Raw genomic sequence first — 20,165 nt, forward strand, 5'->3', positions numbered from 1 at the left:
TGGTAGTAAACTCAGCCCAAGTGTGAATGCAAGGTGATGAATTATTTAGCTCAGCAATTTTAAAGTCTGTACTAAGTCAAAACATTGCACTTGCAAAAGGATCAGGAAGCCACATCCTTACTAATGAAAATATAAATCCTTAAAACATGAATATAAAATAAGTTATATATACTGCCAGAGAAAAAACAATTTAGAGAACTCGACTGAATTTTTCATGTTTGTATTACTGCCTGAGACTGCAAAGGATAGTGCCACAGGGATAACATAATAATAACAATAACAGTAATGAGTGGTAATAATATCACTTACAATATTTTAATATTATATATCATTTTGATATAATATCACTTATATAGCACTTTAAGTTCCTATCATTTGAATCTATAATCAGCAGTGTCATACACTTTATTGGATTAAAAAGCTTTTGAATACTATTCCCCAAGACTTGAAATGCCGATAATAAATGACAAAAGAAGAAATTTGTTTCTATGGAAGGTACATATTTCTCTCTTCTGGATAGCTGGGTATGTGCACCAAATTTTCAAACATGAATTATTATTTCATTGGACTTTCTTATTTATAGTCTACACAATTTTAGTTTATGAAGGTCTGATGGGTTTGGGAAACATGAAATTGTTTGTACAAAAATTGTGCCTGAACTAAATATTATAAATGTGATGCATTAACTTAAAATTCCTAATTTCTATTGGTTTAAATCCCACTTACCTTTATCAGTTAAATAATTTGGAGAGAGGTTAAAGTTTCCTAATCTGCTATTTGGCAGAAATAATAATATTGGATATATAAATGCTCAAATAAGGAATCCCATGGCATTGTTAAGGCTTCGTGTGCAGCTCTTCTCAATGTTTGATTTCATTTCACATTTCAGATACAATTGTCAAAGAATTGATCATTGAATCTAAAAGCCAATTTAAGTCTTTCATTGTTTTTTGGGACTGCTTTTGGTCCCTGAAGTGATTTAAAGTTTCAAAATTGAATTGTATAAAGTTTAGGAACTTTTTATGCTTCTGGGATAATGTCCCAAAGATCCAATTAGGATTATGTTAGCATAGTTAAATTTGTTAAGTTATCTGACTCTGATCAGCCTGTTAAAAACATGACAGGAAATTTCTTACAGGTCCTGTATGAATTATCACAGATTCCAAATCAGAAAACATCTTTATTTGTAGCCTGTGAAAGAAAGAATATATTTAGAGGGGGGAGGTATGGATAGTAAAAGAAATAATTAACACATTTAATAAAATGTGTTTTCTCACCAGCTTAACAGTTCCTTTTGATTGTAAAAGCAAATAATGTTTATTGGCTAATTAAAAGAGAGCCAGTTTAGACTTACTTGACAATTCTTAGTTAGGCTCTGCATTTTACCATTCATTCTCAGAATGGTTGTTTACATAGATTATAGAAATAAACAGAGGTATATTCATTTTTAAATAATTCCATAATTCAGATAATACCAATGTCTTATTGTACATGCTTTAATCAAAACATACATAAATGGCAACTAGCATTTGTTAATTAACTACCATGTGCCAAGCACTTTGCTAAGCAAAGTTATTTTATAAATCAAATACATAGACCTTCAAGAACTAGCAAAGAACTTTATTTGGCATGATGACAGGTTTTTGTCCCTCTCCCTTTCCCCTTCTCCCTTTCCTTCTCCCTCTCCTGACTAATTATTTAATTAATCTGGACTATCTCTTTTGAAAATCATTTATTCAGAAATTGAGGATTTGTCCATTGAGGATAGGCTTTAGTCTTATGAATTTATATCAATTTCTTTTAGAATCTGTGTGGCAGAATCAAATTTACACCAAAAAAATTCTAATCTTTGAAAAATTTCAGTGATATTTTTATGGGGATTAATGGATAAATGGATATTCAAGAAACCTCCAAATTGACTATCTCTGTTGATTGAGAAAGTCTGAGGTAAACCAAGTCTCCTTAGTTATTTTAGAAACCTATAACTCCTCTGGTTTAATTTATTTCTTACCTCTAAATAAATCTCCTTCTTGTAAAGAGATTGTGAGGGATTATGAGGTTTCTCATAAACTCATTAACTAAGGTAGATTGAACCCATAACCTAAATTTTAGTTTATGAAGATTTGATGGGTTTGGGAAACATGAAATTGTTTGTACAAACATTACAAAAGAGTGCTCATATCAGCTCAAGCAAGCATTTGCAAACATTGTATCAAGCTGACCACAATATATTTAGGCAATAAGTCAGCTATATTGACTTGACTAGAATTTAGCAAATCTTTGCTACTTCCACTTGAGCAGACACCAGATAAGAGGATGGTCAAGGATTCTTATGGTTTTTGACTATTTAAATCACCTTTAAGCCTTTGTCAAATTGGCCTCCTTTCTATGAGAACTCAGCAGATTGCCTGCTTCTCTTGAGATTCTAATAAAGCTTCTGAGCTTCACTTTGTTAAATCTCTGAGTAGTCATTTTGAGTCAGGAGTTACATTGCTGTTCCACACACCAGGAAATATATGGATAATTGCTTGATGATTATACAAAGTCAAGCTCATCCATTTCTCAGACTATATGTTTCCCACATACATTCTAAATTCATATGATGGAGAGAGAATTTAAGGATGGAAGGGTTGTTGTCCTGTGACTTTTTATCACTGTACACAAAGTCACAACTCCAAAGAGTTTCCTCTGCTTTCTCTTCAGGTTATCATTAACTGAACTCTTTCTCTTCAGGTTATCATTAACTGAACTCTAAATTTTAAGAATATTAAGAATAATAACTTGTTAGCATTTACATAGTGCTTCAAGAACTTTACAAAATTATCTCATTGTGTCTTCTCATCTCATTGTAAAGTAGATGCTATTATTATGCCAATTTTATAAATGAGAAAATTAAGGCCCAAAGAACTTAATTTACTTGCTCAGTACCACACAATAAGAAAATTTCTGAGCATGGATTTGAACTCAGATCTTCCTGACTTCAGGCACAGTGCTATAAACACTTTAGTTCTTTATCTGTCTTTTGTCAGAAGACTCAACTTATAACCTTCTTGCTAATGTTTTTTAACTCTTACTAGTCAACTAGAGAACACAATTTTCTCAAAGCAGACATTTAATGAAATAAAGTAGTAAGAAAAATAGCAATAGGACATTTCCTGCCTTTTGTTCTTTCCCAGCCTAGGGCCTCACTCCCCCATAGATACAAATATTAAAAACAGGAGGAATAATCCTTTGAAGCACACATATAAAGAAATTGTATTGCAGAGCTCATGCACAGAGAGGCAATTGATGTCTTAAGTATTCCAGGATTACCTGTATATTTTTGGGATGCAATATAGCTCCTGTGGACTGTTTGTTAAGTGCTAGGTATTATTTCTTCTGCTATCCCAATGGGTACTGTGACACTGCTGCTCTCCTTTTCCTTCTCTTTTCTTCCTCCTTTCTTTTCCTCCCCTTCTACTCTCATAATAAGTTAAGTGATTTCCTGTAATCTGAGCCATCTCTTTTGAAAAATCATCTATTCAGAAATTGACCATTTGTCCACTGAGGATAGGCTTTAGTCTTATGAATTTATATCAATTTCTTTTAGAATCTGTGTGGCAGAATCAAATTAACACAAAAAAATTTCTAATCTTTGAAAAATTTCAGTGATATTTTTATGAGGAAAATATTTTTCTTATGATATAATGAGGTATATCAAATAATTTCTTCCCTTTCAACATTTTTTTCTCCTTGCAATTAAGAAAAATATATTATGTGCTTTCTGCCAATATTGAAGTAATCAATAAAAATATTTTAGGTTATTGATCCAATTGGAATTTATTACAGTATATGATGTGGCATATACATATATACATATCTATATCTATATATCTCTCTCTCTATATATATAATAAAACTTATTTTAAGCCAATTGGTATCCACATTTTCCAAAAAAATTTATTAAATATAATTTATTTCCTTCAAGGTTTTATCATTTGAAGTTTAACAAATATTACTCTTATATACATTAGTTTCTATTTCTATATTCTTTATTTTATTTAATTGATTTTTTTTTTTGTTTGTTACCAAATCTGTCGTTGAATTCTAGGCAGTCTTTTACCAAAATTTGCAGATTTGGGAAATGAGTAACAGACTGTGTCTGCACCAACATAGTGTTAGGGAATTGTCAAAGGACATCATCTATACCATTACAGTGTGTCAAAGACAAAAAAATTAAACTAAAAATAAAGAAATTTATTAACATGCTATATACTCATAGCGAAGTCTATGTATGTATAATGTAGAGATTAGATTTTTATAATCTTTCAGGCCCATTTAGAGTAAACAAGCAATAAACATCATTCCGCAGCAACTCAGAATAGAAAAGTAAAGCATTTCAAAAAAAAAAAAAAAAAAAGAAAAGAAAAGGAGGTAGGTGGTAGCTAGGTGGCACAGTACATAGAGCACCAGTCCTGAAGTCAGAAGGATCTGAGTACAAATGTGACCTCAGACACTTAACTCTTCTTAGCTGTGTGACTCTGTGCAAGTCACTTAATCCCAATTGCCTCAGGGAAAAAAAAAGGCATTGGCTAATGAAGAAAAGGGGGTTATTTGGAACATAAGAGGAAAGATTTATTATTACAATAATAATTTTTTTTCAAAGGCAGGAGAAAAAGGAAAAAGAATTTTATAAGTGTGAAAGCAATTCTTTTAGACAAAACTGTAGGGTTTCTTATAGAAGTTCAGTAAATAATAATTATAAGTAGATAAGACCATGTCTTTTAAAATGTCTTTGCATAGGTGTTGGGAACTTTCTAATATTAGATCATTAAATGGTTTGGGGATTTCCACATTGTTATATTTCCCAAAAGATGCCCCCAAATAATTGTAATGTCTTTTTTTCACTTCATAATGGAATGATAGGCTTTTGGCTAGTGATAAAGTACATGAAATAGAGGTTGCTAAAATATATTTATTTGAATTATCTTTACATTGTAAATGTACATGTAATTTATAAAAATTACAATTATCTTTACTTGTGCTTTAAACTGAAAAGGAAAATGGAGGAAGAAAACTACTTGAGTATGTGCCAATATAAATACTAACACATATATCTCACTTTGAAGTTTTCAAAGTATCATATATACATGTATTCTCATTTTATCCTCATAATAACTCTAGGAGATAGGTGTTCTTAGCTCAGTTTTATAGATTAGGAAACCAAGGCAGAAAAAAGTTAAGTGACTTGTTTAAATCTAGCCCTCTATCCATAATTTATTAATTGATTGGTTATCCTACCTAGATACTCTATAACTATAATACAAAAAGAATAGCAGCAGGAATGCACAGAAAACTCATAGGAGAGAAATTTTCCAAAGCAGCTAGCAGGAAAACGTTACTTGCTTGAATTATCGTCTACAGAAAAATGACAAAAGTAAAAGCATTTACTGATGATCTGTTTCGCAGAAATCCATAAGTAAAGCAAAAATAATCATCACACAAATTGTGTATGAGAGTTAAAGAAGCTCTAACTGAGAAGGAAGAGATTTTGGTCTCTTTTCTTTATGAAGAGAGAAAGTTCTGTAAGTAGCAAACACACCATATGGTATAGCAGAAAGGACATTTTTTTTTTTTAAATAATGAATCCTAGGTCAATAAAATGGACAAATGACTCCCTCAGAATAAGCAACTTGAGGGCAGAAATCATGTTTTTGCTTTTGTATCCATGGCACTCTAGACACATAATAAGCTTTTAAACTTATTTTCTTTGTTGATTTCACCCAAAACACCTACATTTTATTCTAAATCAAAAGTTCTTTTACAATCAATCAATTAAAAAACATAATGGGGTTTTGTATTTTCTGAATCTTTCACCACTAGTGGAAATATCCAGACTCACTTCTGTTCTGACTCTGCTCTTATATCTCTGGATTTTTCCATCTTTCTTCTTCTCCCTAAACCCTAGCTTCTTTTAATGTCATGTACCTATATTAGAATGTAAACTCTTGAAGGTATAAACTATATATTTTGTTGTTGTTTTTGCTTGTATTGTATTCTTAGAATTTGGCTCTTTCCTGATATCTACTAAGTTCTGACATCTATCTATCCATCATCCATCCATCCATCCATCCATCTATCTATCTATCTATCATCTATCTATCCATCCATCCATCTATCATCTATCTATCCATTCATCCATCCATCCATCCATCCATCCATCTATCCACCTATCTATCTTTTTTTAATCCACTCTTTATCTGTCGGTCTATAGATCATTTATTTATCCATTTATTCTTTATACTCTTTTCTTTCTATATTTCAGTAAATTAAATAACTATAGCTTTCATTTACATAATTGTTTGCATGTTGTCTCCTTTATAACGTGAGCTCCTTGAGATCATGAACTGATTCCCCAAACCCTCCCTCCTTTTGTAATTCCTTGCCATATTGCTTGTACATAATAAACCCTTAATAAATGCTTTTTGACTGAATGACTATTTGTAAAATGTGCTTGGTAAAGTGAGGACAGCATTTTATAAACCTCAGTGCATTTTATTAATGTTTTAACCACCAAGTAGAACTTATAACCTTCATCCAAACCTGTTTATTGAAAAAAGGATATGAATCCTGCCAATTCCCATGAATACGCTGGATGCTTGACAGAATACCTACTGGCTGGAAATGCTGAAAAAGTAATAAATAAATTCTCTTGCTTAGCTTTCCGGGTCAGTGTTTAATTGACTACCTTTTTCAGCTCTATGGGTTTACTCAATCAGGAATAAGCTCTGAAGCTCCACCTAGTGACCAAATTCCACCCTTTCCTTGTTTCACCTTTGCTGAGAGGTATCATACTGATTTATGTTCTCCTGGCAGGTTTTCTTCTCGCAGTCTTACAGGAGACTGTGAAATATTAAACTCCCCTCTCTCTTAACCCTTCTCTTGTTTTCAAAGGGCTTTGGAGATGCTAAGTAATAAATGAAGTACAGCTAAGTCATTCAACAATCAAGGGCTTCAAACGGAAGTGTGCTAGTATTATTTAACATCCAACCCTCCAAAAAATTTTTAAATAGTACACATTTTAAAGTTTAACTTGCCATTAACATCTTCATATTTTTCTTAAGTCTTGATACTCAACAGGACAATAATCAAGTACTAATTTGTACCATCTACTTATTACCAATAGATATTTCTTCTGAACAAGAGATGATTTTGGTGGAGAACAAATGCGAGTATACATTGAAAATCGAACATTCATCATTGGAGCTAGTTCAAATGACACCTTGCAGATAGATGTGGAGACAATGGCTCCTAAAAAGCAGGAAAGATAAAAGAAAGTAGGGGAGTAGTAGAAAATTTGGTTCTCACATACCTGACACTATATCTGTGGAGAATGGATGGCAAACACTGTGGTAAATATTGTAGGTAGTACACTTTGGGGTTTTCAGTGAGGAAGGGACAAGAGTCATAAAGAAAATGTATTTAATAATTATGCTGACTTTCCTCAGAGAAAAGTTCCCTTCTATATGAGTTAACAGGTAACTTTCAGCCCCCAAAACTAATGTGATTAGGCTTTTCTGAGGGTTATAGTGTCTAAATCTAAGAAGGTATGAACTTTTGCATTCTGCTGAAATTGTGGCCATCTTTGCAGTATTGTGTTCATATTTGGATGCCACTTTTTAGAAATGACATTTTTTTCTGCTTAATGTTTTGTTTTCTCTCAGTTACATGTAAAACAATTTTTTTTGGGGGGAAGAAGTAATTTTTGTTTTAGGAAAAGGGAGCAAATCAAACTCTTAAGAACCTTCAATCTCAAAATCATCTTAAAATCTCATTATGAATGAAGATTACATAAATGATCAAATAGTTTTTCTTTTACCACAAAAATGTATCCTAGCAGCTGAAAACAAACTGAATTCTTTAATTTCCAGACAAAATGACATAGTTTGTTTATAGAACTCTTGAGAAAAGCCTAACAAAAAAGTTTACAGCTGCCTAATTTTGAAAATTTATCCATAATTTATCACTTTGTAAGTTGCATTATCACTAATAAAATATTTAAAGTGAAAAAAGCAGCATTTGTAAAACAATTTTTAACATTTGTTTTTAAATGTTGAGTTCCAGATTCTCTCCCTTTCTCCCACTCTCTCCATTAAGAAGACACATGTGAGTTCTGCAAAATTTCTCTATAAAAGTTGTTGTGAAAAAAAAACCACATAGATGTCCCCCCAAAAAATAACCTCCATAAAAATAAGTAAAAAATATGTTTCAATATGTATTCAGACACAATTAGTTCTTTCTCTGGATATAGATAGCATTTTTCATCATAATTCCTTCAGGTCATTGTATTGTTGAGAAAAGCAAAGTCATTCACAATTGATCATTCCACAACATTTTTATTTATTCCACTTTGCATGAACTCATGGAGACTTTCCAGGTTTTCATGAGTCATTTTCAATTTTCATTTCTTTACTCTGAGAAAAGACCTGCTATAAATATTTTTGTACATGTAAGTCCTTTTTTAAAAATCTCTTTTGGAATACATGCTTAGTAGTCATATTGTTAAGTCAAAAGGTATTCATAATCCTTTGGGCATAGTTCCAAATTGTTTTACAGAATAGTTGAATCACTTCACAATTCTCCCAACAACGCATTAATGCCTCATTTTCTCCACACTTCCTCAAACATTTGTTATTTTCCTTTTTCTGGACCATTAGCCAATCTAATAAACATGAGATAGTACCTCAGAATTGTTTTAATTTGTATTTTTCGAATCAATAGTGGGTTAGAGCATTTTTATATGGTTATAAATAGTTTCATTAGTTCATCTGAAAACTTCATGTTTTTTGATCATTTATCAATTGGGGAATGGTTCTTATTTTTTATAAATGTGACTCACTTTCATCTGCATTTGAGAAATGAAGCCTTCAAAATTCATTTCACAATTACTATTGCTAACTGGATTTACCTCTGTTTCTTCTATTCTCTCTTTCATTTCACTGTCTCTCCTCAAAAATGTTTTGCTTCTGAATAGCCCCTTCCCCAATACAGTCTCCCTTCTATCATCTTCCTTTATCATATCCCCTTCCTCTCTTACTCTCCTGAAGGGCTGAATAAAATAATTCTTCTGAAGAGGACAGCTGGGATGGAGATGTTCCTCCAGGTCATGCCATTAGGAAACAAATATTTCTTTCGAAAAAGAGATGTTTTGGTGGGTGGGTGGGTGGAACTTTTAAATTGGAGAACAGTTAAAATGATCTTGCTTGATCCCAGAAGGTAAAACTAGGAGAAATGACAGGAAGTTAAAAAGATACCCATTTATGTTTGTAATGAGGAAAAATTTCTTTCTAACACTTAGTGTAATCCAAAAGCACAGTGGGCTGCCCCTTTAAGTAATGGGTTCACCTCTCTACCTTTAAGTAAATATTGGGTTGCTACTTTGGGATTTTATTTTAAAGGGACATTGTTCAATAATGGATTGGATCAGACATCTCCTTGCTATTATTTTGTGATAACTAATTCTGACAGAATGTAGATCTCTATTCATGAGATTAGAATGCTCCCTCCTGTTTTCAAAACATGGATCTTCTAGAGTGCTTGAGTTCAATAAGATGGTCAGTGTTGTACAAAGAGCATCTCCTCTGAATATTTTTTCCTGAATCTTTCATCATAGTGAATGAAACTGACAAGAAAATTAAGAAGGCATTCACTCCTAAGGTAGGGCTTCAGGGCACCCTGTCATTTTCCTAGGTCAGGGTGTCAATCTTTCATGACACTTGACCCTCTGGTTAGGAGAGAGGATGGGATAGAAAAATGAAGAAGCCTGACCTTGAGACAAAGAGAAATATATTCAATTCTATTCTATAAAGTACACAATATGTTGTAATATCTCAGAATGATCCAAGTTAGAGGCAAACTTTTGTAGGATGTTACGGTTGGATTCTACTGTGTAGAATAAACGTTTCTAACCATTGATCTTGGGATCAATTTTTTTTCACGTAATCTTCCTCTACTCCCAATTCATTATGGAAAGAAATAAATTCTAATGTATGCCATGCATATGCACACAAGAAAAATCTTCTCATAGCTCCTATTTAATATTAAAAGAAAACAAATGGTAGGGTCTATCATATATTTGCCCATAAGAAATAAAATTAATTACATAATATTGTTATCAAATATTACATATATTCATTGAAAAAATGAATAAGAAATATGAATGAATGATATGAAAATACTTTTATTAAGTATTTGCAATGTGTAAAGAACTCAACTAAATATGTGAGAAAAGAATACAAAAGCAAGGCAGTTTCTGTTCTGCTTTTCCTTCTGCAATTCCTTGTGGATAAGCTTACCCTATCCTAGGGAAGGAAATCTTGGTATAGGGCATGAGAGTTTTGGTCTCAGATTTACAACTTCATGCTACACTCTTAATTATTAAGTAATGATTTATAAGATTTCCTGAGGAAATTAATCAATTACATTACTCTGTGATTACTGAAGAATTCATCACTTTTTGTTTTCTTCTTGATTTCCTCCTTTACTTTTTTCCTTTTTCAGAGGAAAAAAAAAATCAAAATTTCAATCACAAAGGATAATTGAAGAAATATCAAAACATTAAAACAAAATGATTTTTAAAAAATCACACTTTAATCTTTGTTACTAATATGTGCAAATACAAGCTCATTTCTTAAGGACCTTTAATTAAATTGGAAGACTTTACTCCTAATCATAGAAGTCTTTATTTAAAAAGAATCTTTATAAATCTATATTTCTCCATGAAGCAAAAAACACAAGGACACTATCAATATAAAGAATATATTGTTTTTATTCAGTGAAGAGTTTTTGACTTAATATGTTTTTCATAGCTGTCTTCAAATCCTGGTTCCTCAAGATTGTAGATCAAGGACATGAACATCAAGTCACCACACTCTAGAACAGTAAAATGAGCTATTTATACTCTTTGGCACATATTCTTTGTCAGGTCCAAGAGAGTCTTTAGACTTGTGTTTTATCTATATAAAGAAAATGGTTCCATAAGATATAGTAACTACAATTAGATGGGCAGTACAATTGGAGAAAGCTTTGCATTTTCCTCTTATAGCAAGGATCCTCAGAATGGTGAAAGGATAAAAATATAGGAAGCAAAAATAAACAGAACTGGAATGACTAGAAAAGTCACAGTTTCAACAACTATGCAAATCACATTGGATAGGATTTATGCCTGGTTATTTTGAGAACAGTTGGAATTTCACTTGTGAAGTAATTGATAGCATTGTTTCTATATAAAAAAAATTAAATTGCAAGAGAGATAAAATTTTAGTTGACAGCTTCTACTATCCAGGATCCTATTGCCACATAGGCAGCCTTATTCATGATGATGGGATATCTCAGGGGCTTGCAGATGGCTACATAATGGTCAATTGTCATCATACTTAAGAGGACACATTCAGTTGTTCTCATGCAAAGGGCAGACACATTTGTATAGTACAGAAAATAAATAGCTTTCTGTGGGATGAGAAAGCTATGTAAAATTACAGGGACAGAAGAAATTGTGTAGCACATGTACAGGAAGGAAAGATTATCCAGGAAGGAGCATATGAGTGTATGCAAGTGGGGTCATAGTTACCTATTGCCCAGAAGGATTACCAAGTACATCATTAAGATTAGCACAAATAAAATTTTCTCAAGTCTTGGATAAGTTCAGGTTCCAGGAAAACAAATCTATTGATGTAGATGGTCTGATTCATTCCTTACATTTACTTTTTTCTATTTATTTTTTGTTTTTCACCTGTAAGAATCTAGAATAATAAACCATTCTTTTATTATCATAGGACTTTTCATTTTGTACAATTAATTGCATTTGCCATGCTTAAGTATATTTATTATGCAAAGATCAGTTTCTACTTTTGAACATCAAGACAATAGATAACTAAAGAAATAATTTTCTAGAATAATTAGACATCTCACAAACTTTGCAATGTTATATGATTATAACAAATACCTTATTGAAATCAAGACATGGCACTTTTATTTTGGTTAAAACATGATTCTTCAAGGAATTGCTTTAAAATTTTTGATATTAAAGTTGAGTCAAGTTAACCTTTACTCCATTGGTCAGCAATGCAACTGTTCAACATTCATTCAGTAAATATTTATTAAATAATGAAGTATATTCTATCATACTGAGTAGAAAACAGTTTTAGAGCAAGGAGCAGAAACAATGTTAAGTTTAGATAAGATACTGACCAATCTAAGCTCTAAGCTAAAAGCCATTATTTTATAGTGATCATTTATGATAATGCATTTCCTCTCTCAGATTTGTAATATAAAAAAAAATGCCATGAATGACTGTCCCTTACGTTTTTATCTACTGAAAGCATATGCATTGTTTTTCTGTTAACTGGGATGTTATGTATTTTTAACTCATAATAGATGAGTTAATTTTTTACTCATAATAAATGAATCGTTCAATGGAAGGAACTTAGGATGTTTAGCCTTAATAAGAGAAACCTCAGAGGTTTTATATTCATGTATTTAAAAGGCTGTCATAAGGAAGAGAGATTAAATTTGTTTTCTTTAGTCCAAGAGAAAAGAATCAGGAAGAATATGTGGAAGCAGGAAAAAGTCAAAGTTAAGAATGACAAAGTAAACACTTCCTAACAATTGGAAATACCCCAACGTGAAACAGTGTCTTGAAAGTAGTGGGTTCTATCTCACTGCAGATTTTCAAGCATAGGTTAGTATGAAGTGATGAAATGATGTGTGAAAAGAGGATGGATGGAAATGTAGTTAGAAATCATAACTATGATTTCCCTTCATCCTCTTTTCTTCTATATTTATTCTTCACTTTATGTTTTGACCCTGACCTTTCTCTAAAGTTTGCTTTGATCATGACCACTGCCTTCCTTAATTTACCTTCCCTTTTTATCATGCTCCCCATCTCCTTCTTTTATCCCCTTTCCTCCCTACTTCTTTATTAGGTGAAATAGATTTGTATATCTAGCTGACATACATACATGTATGTGTATTTTCCTCTTTGAACCTATTTATGTGAGAGGGAAGTATAAATGCTCTTCCTTTTGTGTACCTTTTTATGCAAGATCATTTCCCTCATTCTCCCTTCTCCCAGGATACCCTTATTTCTTGCCCATACATTTTTTAGTATGGGCATCCCAACATAATCAATTTAATCATGTGCTGTCTATCTTTTAGGATCTTTCTAATTGCCCTAATTTTGATAAAGTTCTTAGAAATCACTTATGTGACCATCCTGTATAGCAATGTAAGTGGTTTAACCTTACTGAATCCCTTACGATTTTCTTTTATGTTTACTTTTTAATATTTTTCTTGAGTATTTTATTTTGTCCTAAATTAGCTTGATTGAATAGAACTGGCATTAGGTTTATGACTATTCTTGTTAGAAAATAAATTTTCTTTTATGTAAATCTCTTATATAGGCCCAAAACTATTGCTTATATTATGATGGGCTGACTACTGGGAATATAAATATGTAAAAAAAAATCCTTGCCCAGAAGTTTATTGTTTAATTGAAGAGACAAAAAATAAATACTCCTGGAAAAAAAAACCCTAACTCTGATAGTAGTGTGGATAACAATAATAGTTATAATAACATATTTACATAGTACACTGCCATTCTTTTCTATAATCCTTATGTTAGCTATCAAAAAAGTTATAGTTTTACAAATGGAGCAATTAAGGTTCGGAGACTTGAAATGAAGGTGGTATAGTATGAAGGGATAAATGAATAATGTAGAAATTCAAGAAAAGATAGGTCACTGAGGCTTATTTCAATAAATAACAATAGCTTACGTGTATATAGCATAAATGGTATAGTTATGAAGTGATTTCACATCCATTTTCTCATTTGATCATCTCAGCAGCCCCACAATAGTTACTGACAACATTATTTACATCATATGGATGAGGATAATCAATAATTTGGCTCATGGTCATATAACTAAAGAGTTACAGCACCTCAACTTAAACCTAGATCTCTTGAATTCATTGTGTGGTTTTCCTATTACATAACATTGCCTTATTATTTATCTTTATGTGTGTCATCCTTATTTATAGATATATGAGGGTAAAAAATCAGTGACCTTCCATGAATTAAGTAGTTTGGTTGATAAGCAGTCTTACTCAAAAACAAAATAGTAAGTGGGACAAATTCAGCTGGATGTAGTTGAGGTGGAGTGGTCTTTGATGTGAAAATCCCTGACATAGTTGAAATAGACCGGAGACAGTTTGAGAGTTGGAAAGTCATGGTTGGGGCAATAAAAGGTATGGTGAACTACTCATTATATACTTATTGAGGAAGATGGAGAGTGTCATGAATTTGAACAGGTGATAACAAAAAGAACCTGGACAAAATGGGCAGAAACTTACAGGATTGTGGATGGCTGAGAGATGGTGACATATGAAGGATCTGCGAATGGCATTGGGAAGTAATGGGTTTGTAGGGCAAATATTTTAAATCCCCTCTTTTATCTATGTGTCAAAGAATGTGAGCTAGGATTGGAGAGGGTACTGTGAGATATGGTTTCTTTAGGAGAAATGTAGGTTTCAGTGAGCATCAGAAGATGAAGAGAAAAAAAGCTAACTAGAAGCAGGTAGATTGATTTTAGAATCAGAGGATCCTAGAATTAGAGCTTGAACAAATGTTGGAGGTTATTTAGTATTGTTCCTAATTCTTACACATGAGGAAACTGAGGCCCAGAAATTAAGCAACTTGCCCATGATTATAAAGTAGTTCCAAAAGGATGGAATCCATGCTCATCTAATTCTTCTGATTCCAAATCTACTCATTTTTTTCTGACTATTCTATATTATTATTGGACTAAGGGAAAGCCTCTTTAAAGTCAATATCATCCTACTTCTGTTTCTGGATTTTTTGTTAGTGTCCAGAATTTCTGCTTTCTAACCTCAACAAATGATTATTTTCTTCTTGGGTACGAGTTCCATTTCAATTAGACTTGAGTAGTAAGATTTTACTCTAATTGGGTCTGTGGAATATTGTCCCTGAAGCATCAGAAAGTATCAAAAACCTCGTACTGCATTTCATTTTTCAAAAACTTTAAATTACTTCTGGGATTAAAACCTCTCCTTAATCAACAAGGGATTTTAAAGGGGTTTGACTTGTGAGCACTACAAATGATGCATTGGAGAATGAATCTAGAACCTGGAATATAGTAAAATACTGAAGAGAACAAGACTTTAGACTTATTATATTTTTTCCTGTAGTTTATCTGTGTTAAAGGTGAGAGATAAGTATTGCTGAAAACTCTGGTAGAGATATTGCTGATATTAAGACTTTATTTTGTTGATATTTCTTTATTTCAATGACTTACAGTGAATGAAGAGAGAAAATCAAATCCTACAAGAATGTAAAAATTTTAGACATCTTCTGCCACCCCATTTTAAACTTTCTATATAATCTCTTTGTTTTTTAGTGTAACGATGAAAATAACTATCAAATATTCACCCGTATTGTCCTGATCACCATCTTGTATGCTGTGGGAGGCAATTTCTAATTCAGAATATCACATCAGCTGGAAGTTAAATCATATTTTGCTCCTGAATTAAGAAGGACCCTATATCCCTGACTTAGAGGTAAAAGGTATCATGTAGAACCTTCTTTCTTTGGAATAAAATTTTCTGAACTTAAATGCACAGGGACAGATCATTTGAAGTTTGAGTTGTTTGAGTCAGAGCATTGCTGGTGTCAAGTCTATTAAATGTTTAATATCTGTTAAATATTCAAAGATAAACATTAATTTTTTTGGTCACTATTGTTACTTGTTTACATTGACCAAGTGTAGGAAAGAAGGGAGATGATTACAATTCTTCTCAAAGATTTTTAGAAAAAATTTAGTGTTGCCTTATGTTAATATTAAAAAAAGATTAATACTATCAAAGGGTCTCTCTTTTGAATAGAATATGGCATAGTAAATAGTGGAATTGGGAGAAAAGAAGATCTAAGTTTAAATCCTACCTCAGACCTCACCTGTATGATTCAGGGCAATTCACATTTCCATGTGCCTCAGTTTTCTAATTTGTAAAATGGGAAAATAATAGTATATATCTTTGGTGGTTGTTGAGAAGACCAAATGTGTTACCATATGCAAAGCTCATTATAAATGCTAGCTTTCATTATCATTATTATTAATGAAAAATGTTACTTATAAGAACTCTTGGCCAATTAGTCCTTTAGCCAGGACATAAACTAGAGGCAGTGATCATCGTCATTTTTACTTATATAGCACTTTATGGTATATAAAATGTACATAAATCATTAATTCATTAGAGTTTCACCAGAACTCTTAAAAGGTTAATTTTAAAAATGTTACTTTAAAAAGTCCCTTTTGCTTAATCTGAAACACACAGGCAATAGATGGCATAGGCGGGGTGAATTCTAACTTATATCAGTCCATCAAACTACTCAATACATTATCAAGACCAACAGAGAGTGGTGCATTCTATACCTATACTCTCCACTTCTGCAAAGAGGGGACTAAAGTACTTACTTAACTGGCCAGACTTTTATAATTTCAAATGTTTTTCAGTTCAGTTTTTTTTTTTAATGAGAGAGATTTTCTTCTATTCTTTTAATCTTTTGGTTTTGTTTTAATAAATCTTGTTGCTTCACAGGGTGATTAGTTCCTATTTGATTCAGTTTAGTTTCCAAGGAATTTGTTGCTTGGGAAAAGTTGTGTATTTCTTTTGGGAAGTTTTGAAATATTTTTCCAATTCTTTCTTCCATGGCTCTCATTTTTTCCATTCTAGTACTCTCATTACATTAAAAAAAAACCTCATTTAAAATTCTTTAAAACTTTATTTCTTTCAAGAATTCTAGTTGAGTTGTGCTCAAGTGGTATTTTTCTCTGTAATGTTGGTTGTAGATATTTTTGAATCATTCTCTTCTTGTGCGTGTAATTTAGAGAGGTCCACCTGTGGTAAAAGCTATTGTTTGTGGTTTGAAGGTGAGGCAGCATAGCCTCTTCTCTCATTCCCCTTTCATCAAAAAGACTTTTAATCCTGTCAGGAGGCTTTACTTTTCTTATGGGGAGGGGATATTGGGCTAAAATTCTCTCTGTTCCCTTAAATATTTTTAGTCTATTGGATATAATTAGGTTCAATCCACTTTTGATCACTCTTGTCATTATTATAATTGGAGAAAAGAGGGACGCCAAGCTCTACATCCAAGATTTAACTTCTTTTCCATTAAATGCCAGTTCTAAAATGAACATTTAGCAATGAGCGAAGAAAACCCAATTATCCAAATTGGTAGCAAAATAGGAATCAGAGAATGTATATGTAGAAGAACATACACATATACATAGGCAGAGAGAGAGAGAGAGAGAGAGAGAGAGAGAGAGAGAGAGAGAGAGAGAGAGAGAGAGAGAGAGAGAATACAGAATGCCGAAGCACTCCTATTGGGAATGAGATAACTATTTCAATCAAGACAGAGAATCTTGGGTTTTACTCAAGGGTAAACTTCCCACTGAAGTCTCTAGGGTAGGTAAAAATTTAAGGATAGGACATGAGAGATTCTCATGATTTCCTAGAGTATTTTCTCTCAACAAATGGGTTTGATCTCTTGAATATTAATTCTCAAAGCCAGAAGTCCTCAGAGTGACAGAAACCTCAAAGAAAACTTGGTACTCGAATAATCCTAGAGAAGGTTTGGAATTTGAGAAGTCCCAAAGAAGACTGAAGAAGGCTGGAATTCTCTCACTCTCTTGCCAACTCTGCTGATTCTCAAGCAGTGCAGGGAATTCATCTCCACCAATAAGAAGAGGGAGGAACATCAATGGGCTTTCAGACAGAGGTTATGTTACTTGTGTCATTGATATCCCCACCACCACAGTAATACATTATGGTAAAATTCTCCATTTTTATAACCATTCTTATAACCTGTTTCCTGACTTCTCATGATATTAAGATCGGATTCTAGCATGGGTCAGGAGGAAGGTTTTAGGCTGATCCTGATGATTTTTTAAAAAGTGATATTGTTTGTATTATACAAGAACTGAGGTACTGGCAACTTTCAATCATCCAAAGTGATTGAATATAGTTCAAAATCTCTTTGCTATCTTCTTTCTCTTGCTATTAAGCTTAAGCTTCTTGACCTGGGTTTGAGTCTGTTCAGGAGTAGATTCCTAATATGACATTTCTATCAGTCAATTGGAAAAGACTTGATTCTGAGTGGCAGAATTGTAGGCTCCCCATTCAATTTGGGTTTCCTGTCCTAATCATTCCACTGCAGACTGAGCTAAATGTGTCTGAATTCTGAACTTCTTCATTTCTCAGGAAATCATCCAGGGCCTCTTTAGCCAGAATCCTACCCCTTCTGAATCAATGTACTCAATCTACCCTGAGTTTGTGACCTAGAATTAACAGATGGCACCTGTCCTCTTTGGGATTTTTTAGTACAGATCTAGGGTTACCTAAATATGAATCTCCTAACCCTCCTTGTCCTGGGATATAGCTTCTTCCAACATTATAGAATTTCTTTCTGGCAATGTGTTCCTCCCATGGTGTGTTCCTGTCTTGATTCTGTCTCTAATGTCCACAGCTCTCTTTGACTATCTCACTATGCCAACTTTGAGCTAGGCAAAGAACTCTTTTAAAAAAGTGATTTAAAAACCAGGATTTGGTCTGCTGTATTTTCTACATGTGTTTGAAGGAGTTTGTGGTTGGGAACTAGTCACACTGCTTCTTAACATTCTACCATCTTGGCTCTTTCTTGGTCCCATATGGTTGTTATAGTTTGCACTATTTCTTGGAGAATTGTTTGTTCATATCATTTTTGTCCATAAAAATGAGCCTTAGTTTTAAATACTGTAATCTATTCTGGTATTCAAGCATAGGTTTACAGTTATACACTACAGGTATAATTATGGGCAATATATAATGATTGATGGCACTGAAATAACAAAACCACTTGCTCTGTTTTCTTCAGATGCCTGAGAACCAAAGACAACTTTAAAAAAAAAATGGAAAGGGCCAATCAAACCACTGTGATAGAATTTGTCCTGCTGGGTCTCTCTGGCCACCCAAGGCTGGAGACCATTTTCTTTGTTCTTGTCCTCTGGATGTACCTGGTAATCCTTCTGGGCAATGGCATCCTCATCATAGTAACTATCTATGACTCCCACCTGCACACCCCCATGTACTTCTTCCTTGGCAACCTCTCCTTTCTGGACATTTGCTACACGACCTCCTCTGTCCCTCTGATTCTAGACAGCTTCCTCACCCCGAGAAAAACCATTTCCTTCCTTGGCTGCACAGTGCAAATGTTTTTGTCCTTCGCTATGGGAGCAACTGAATGTGTGCTCCTGAGCATGATGGCATTTGACCGCTATGTAGCCATCTGCAAGCCGCTGAGATATCCTGTCATCATGAGCAAGGGGACTTATGTGTCAATGTCTGCTGGGTCCTGGATAGCAGGAGGCGTCACCTCTACAGTGCAAACCTCTCTTGCTATGAAATTGCCCTTTTGTGGGGATAATGTCATCAATCACTTCACATGTGAAATCTTGGCGGTCCTCAAATTGGCCTGTGCAGATATCTTACCTAATGTGATTAGCATGACAGTTGCTGATGTAATTTTTCTAGTTTTCCCAGTATTGTTCATTTTTACTTCGTACGTTTTCATCCTGTCCACAATATTAAGGATCCCATCAGCAGAAGGGAGACGCAAAGCCTTTTCTACCTGCTCAGCCCACCTGACTGTGGTGATTGTATTCTATGGAACAATCTTTTTCATGTATGCGAAACCCAAATCTAAGGACTCTTTTGGAGTAAGCAGAGAAGACATAACAGACAAGCTCATCTCCCTGTTCTATGGTGTTGTGACTCCCATGCTCAATCCCCTGATCTACAGCCTGAGGAACAAAGATGTGAAGACAGCAGTGAAGAATTTGCTGGGTCAAAAGCACTTCACTGAGTAAATTCAGACAGCCTGTATCTGATCCTTGAGAAGGAAAGAACATTCATGCAAAAATGAACTTGAGGAGTATGTATAACGGATAAAATCCTTTTAAACAGAAAGCATCTGTGTAACAAAACTAAGAACCTATTTTGTGTAGCACTCATTACAATGGCTATTTCAGGCAACAAACTCAATTTCTAAAGCTAGCCCATGTAAGAATCACTTTCTT

At 33.2% G+C, this 20,165-nt stretch overlaps 1 protein-coding gene across 1 annotated transcript; it reads left to right on the forward strand.

Moving 5' to 3' along the window:
• Positions 1-18,998: 18,998 nt before the first annotated feature.
• On the forward strand, positions 18,999-19,955 carry LOC127556179 (olfactory receptor 13C7-like). The gene has a single exon (XM_051989185.1). It carries the CDS (start codon positions 18,999-19,001, stop codon positions 19,953-19,955), a length of 957 nt encoding a protein of 318 aa, XP_051845145.1.
• Positions 19,956-20,165: the final 210 nt, after the last annotated feature.

Source organism: Antechinus flavipes, chromosome 1 (assembly GCF_016432865.1).
Source record: "Antechinus flavipes isolate AdamAnt ecotype Samford, QLD, Australia chromosome 1, AdamAnt_v2, whole genome shotgun sequence".
In the NCBI taxonomy this organism is placed as follows: Eukaryota; Metazoa; Chordata; class Mammalia; order Dasyuromorphia; family Dasyuridae; genus Antechinus; species Antechinus flavipes.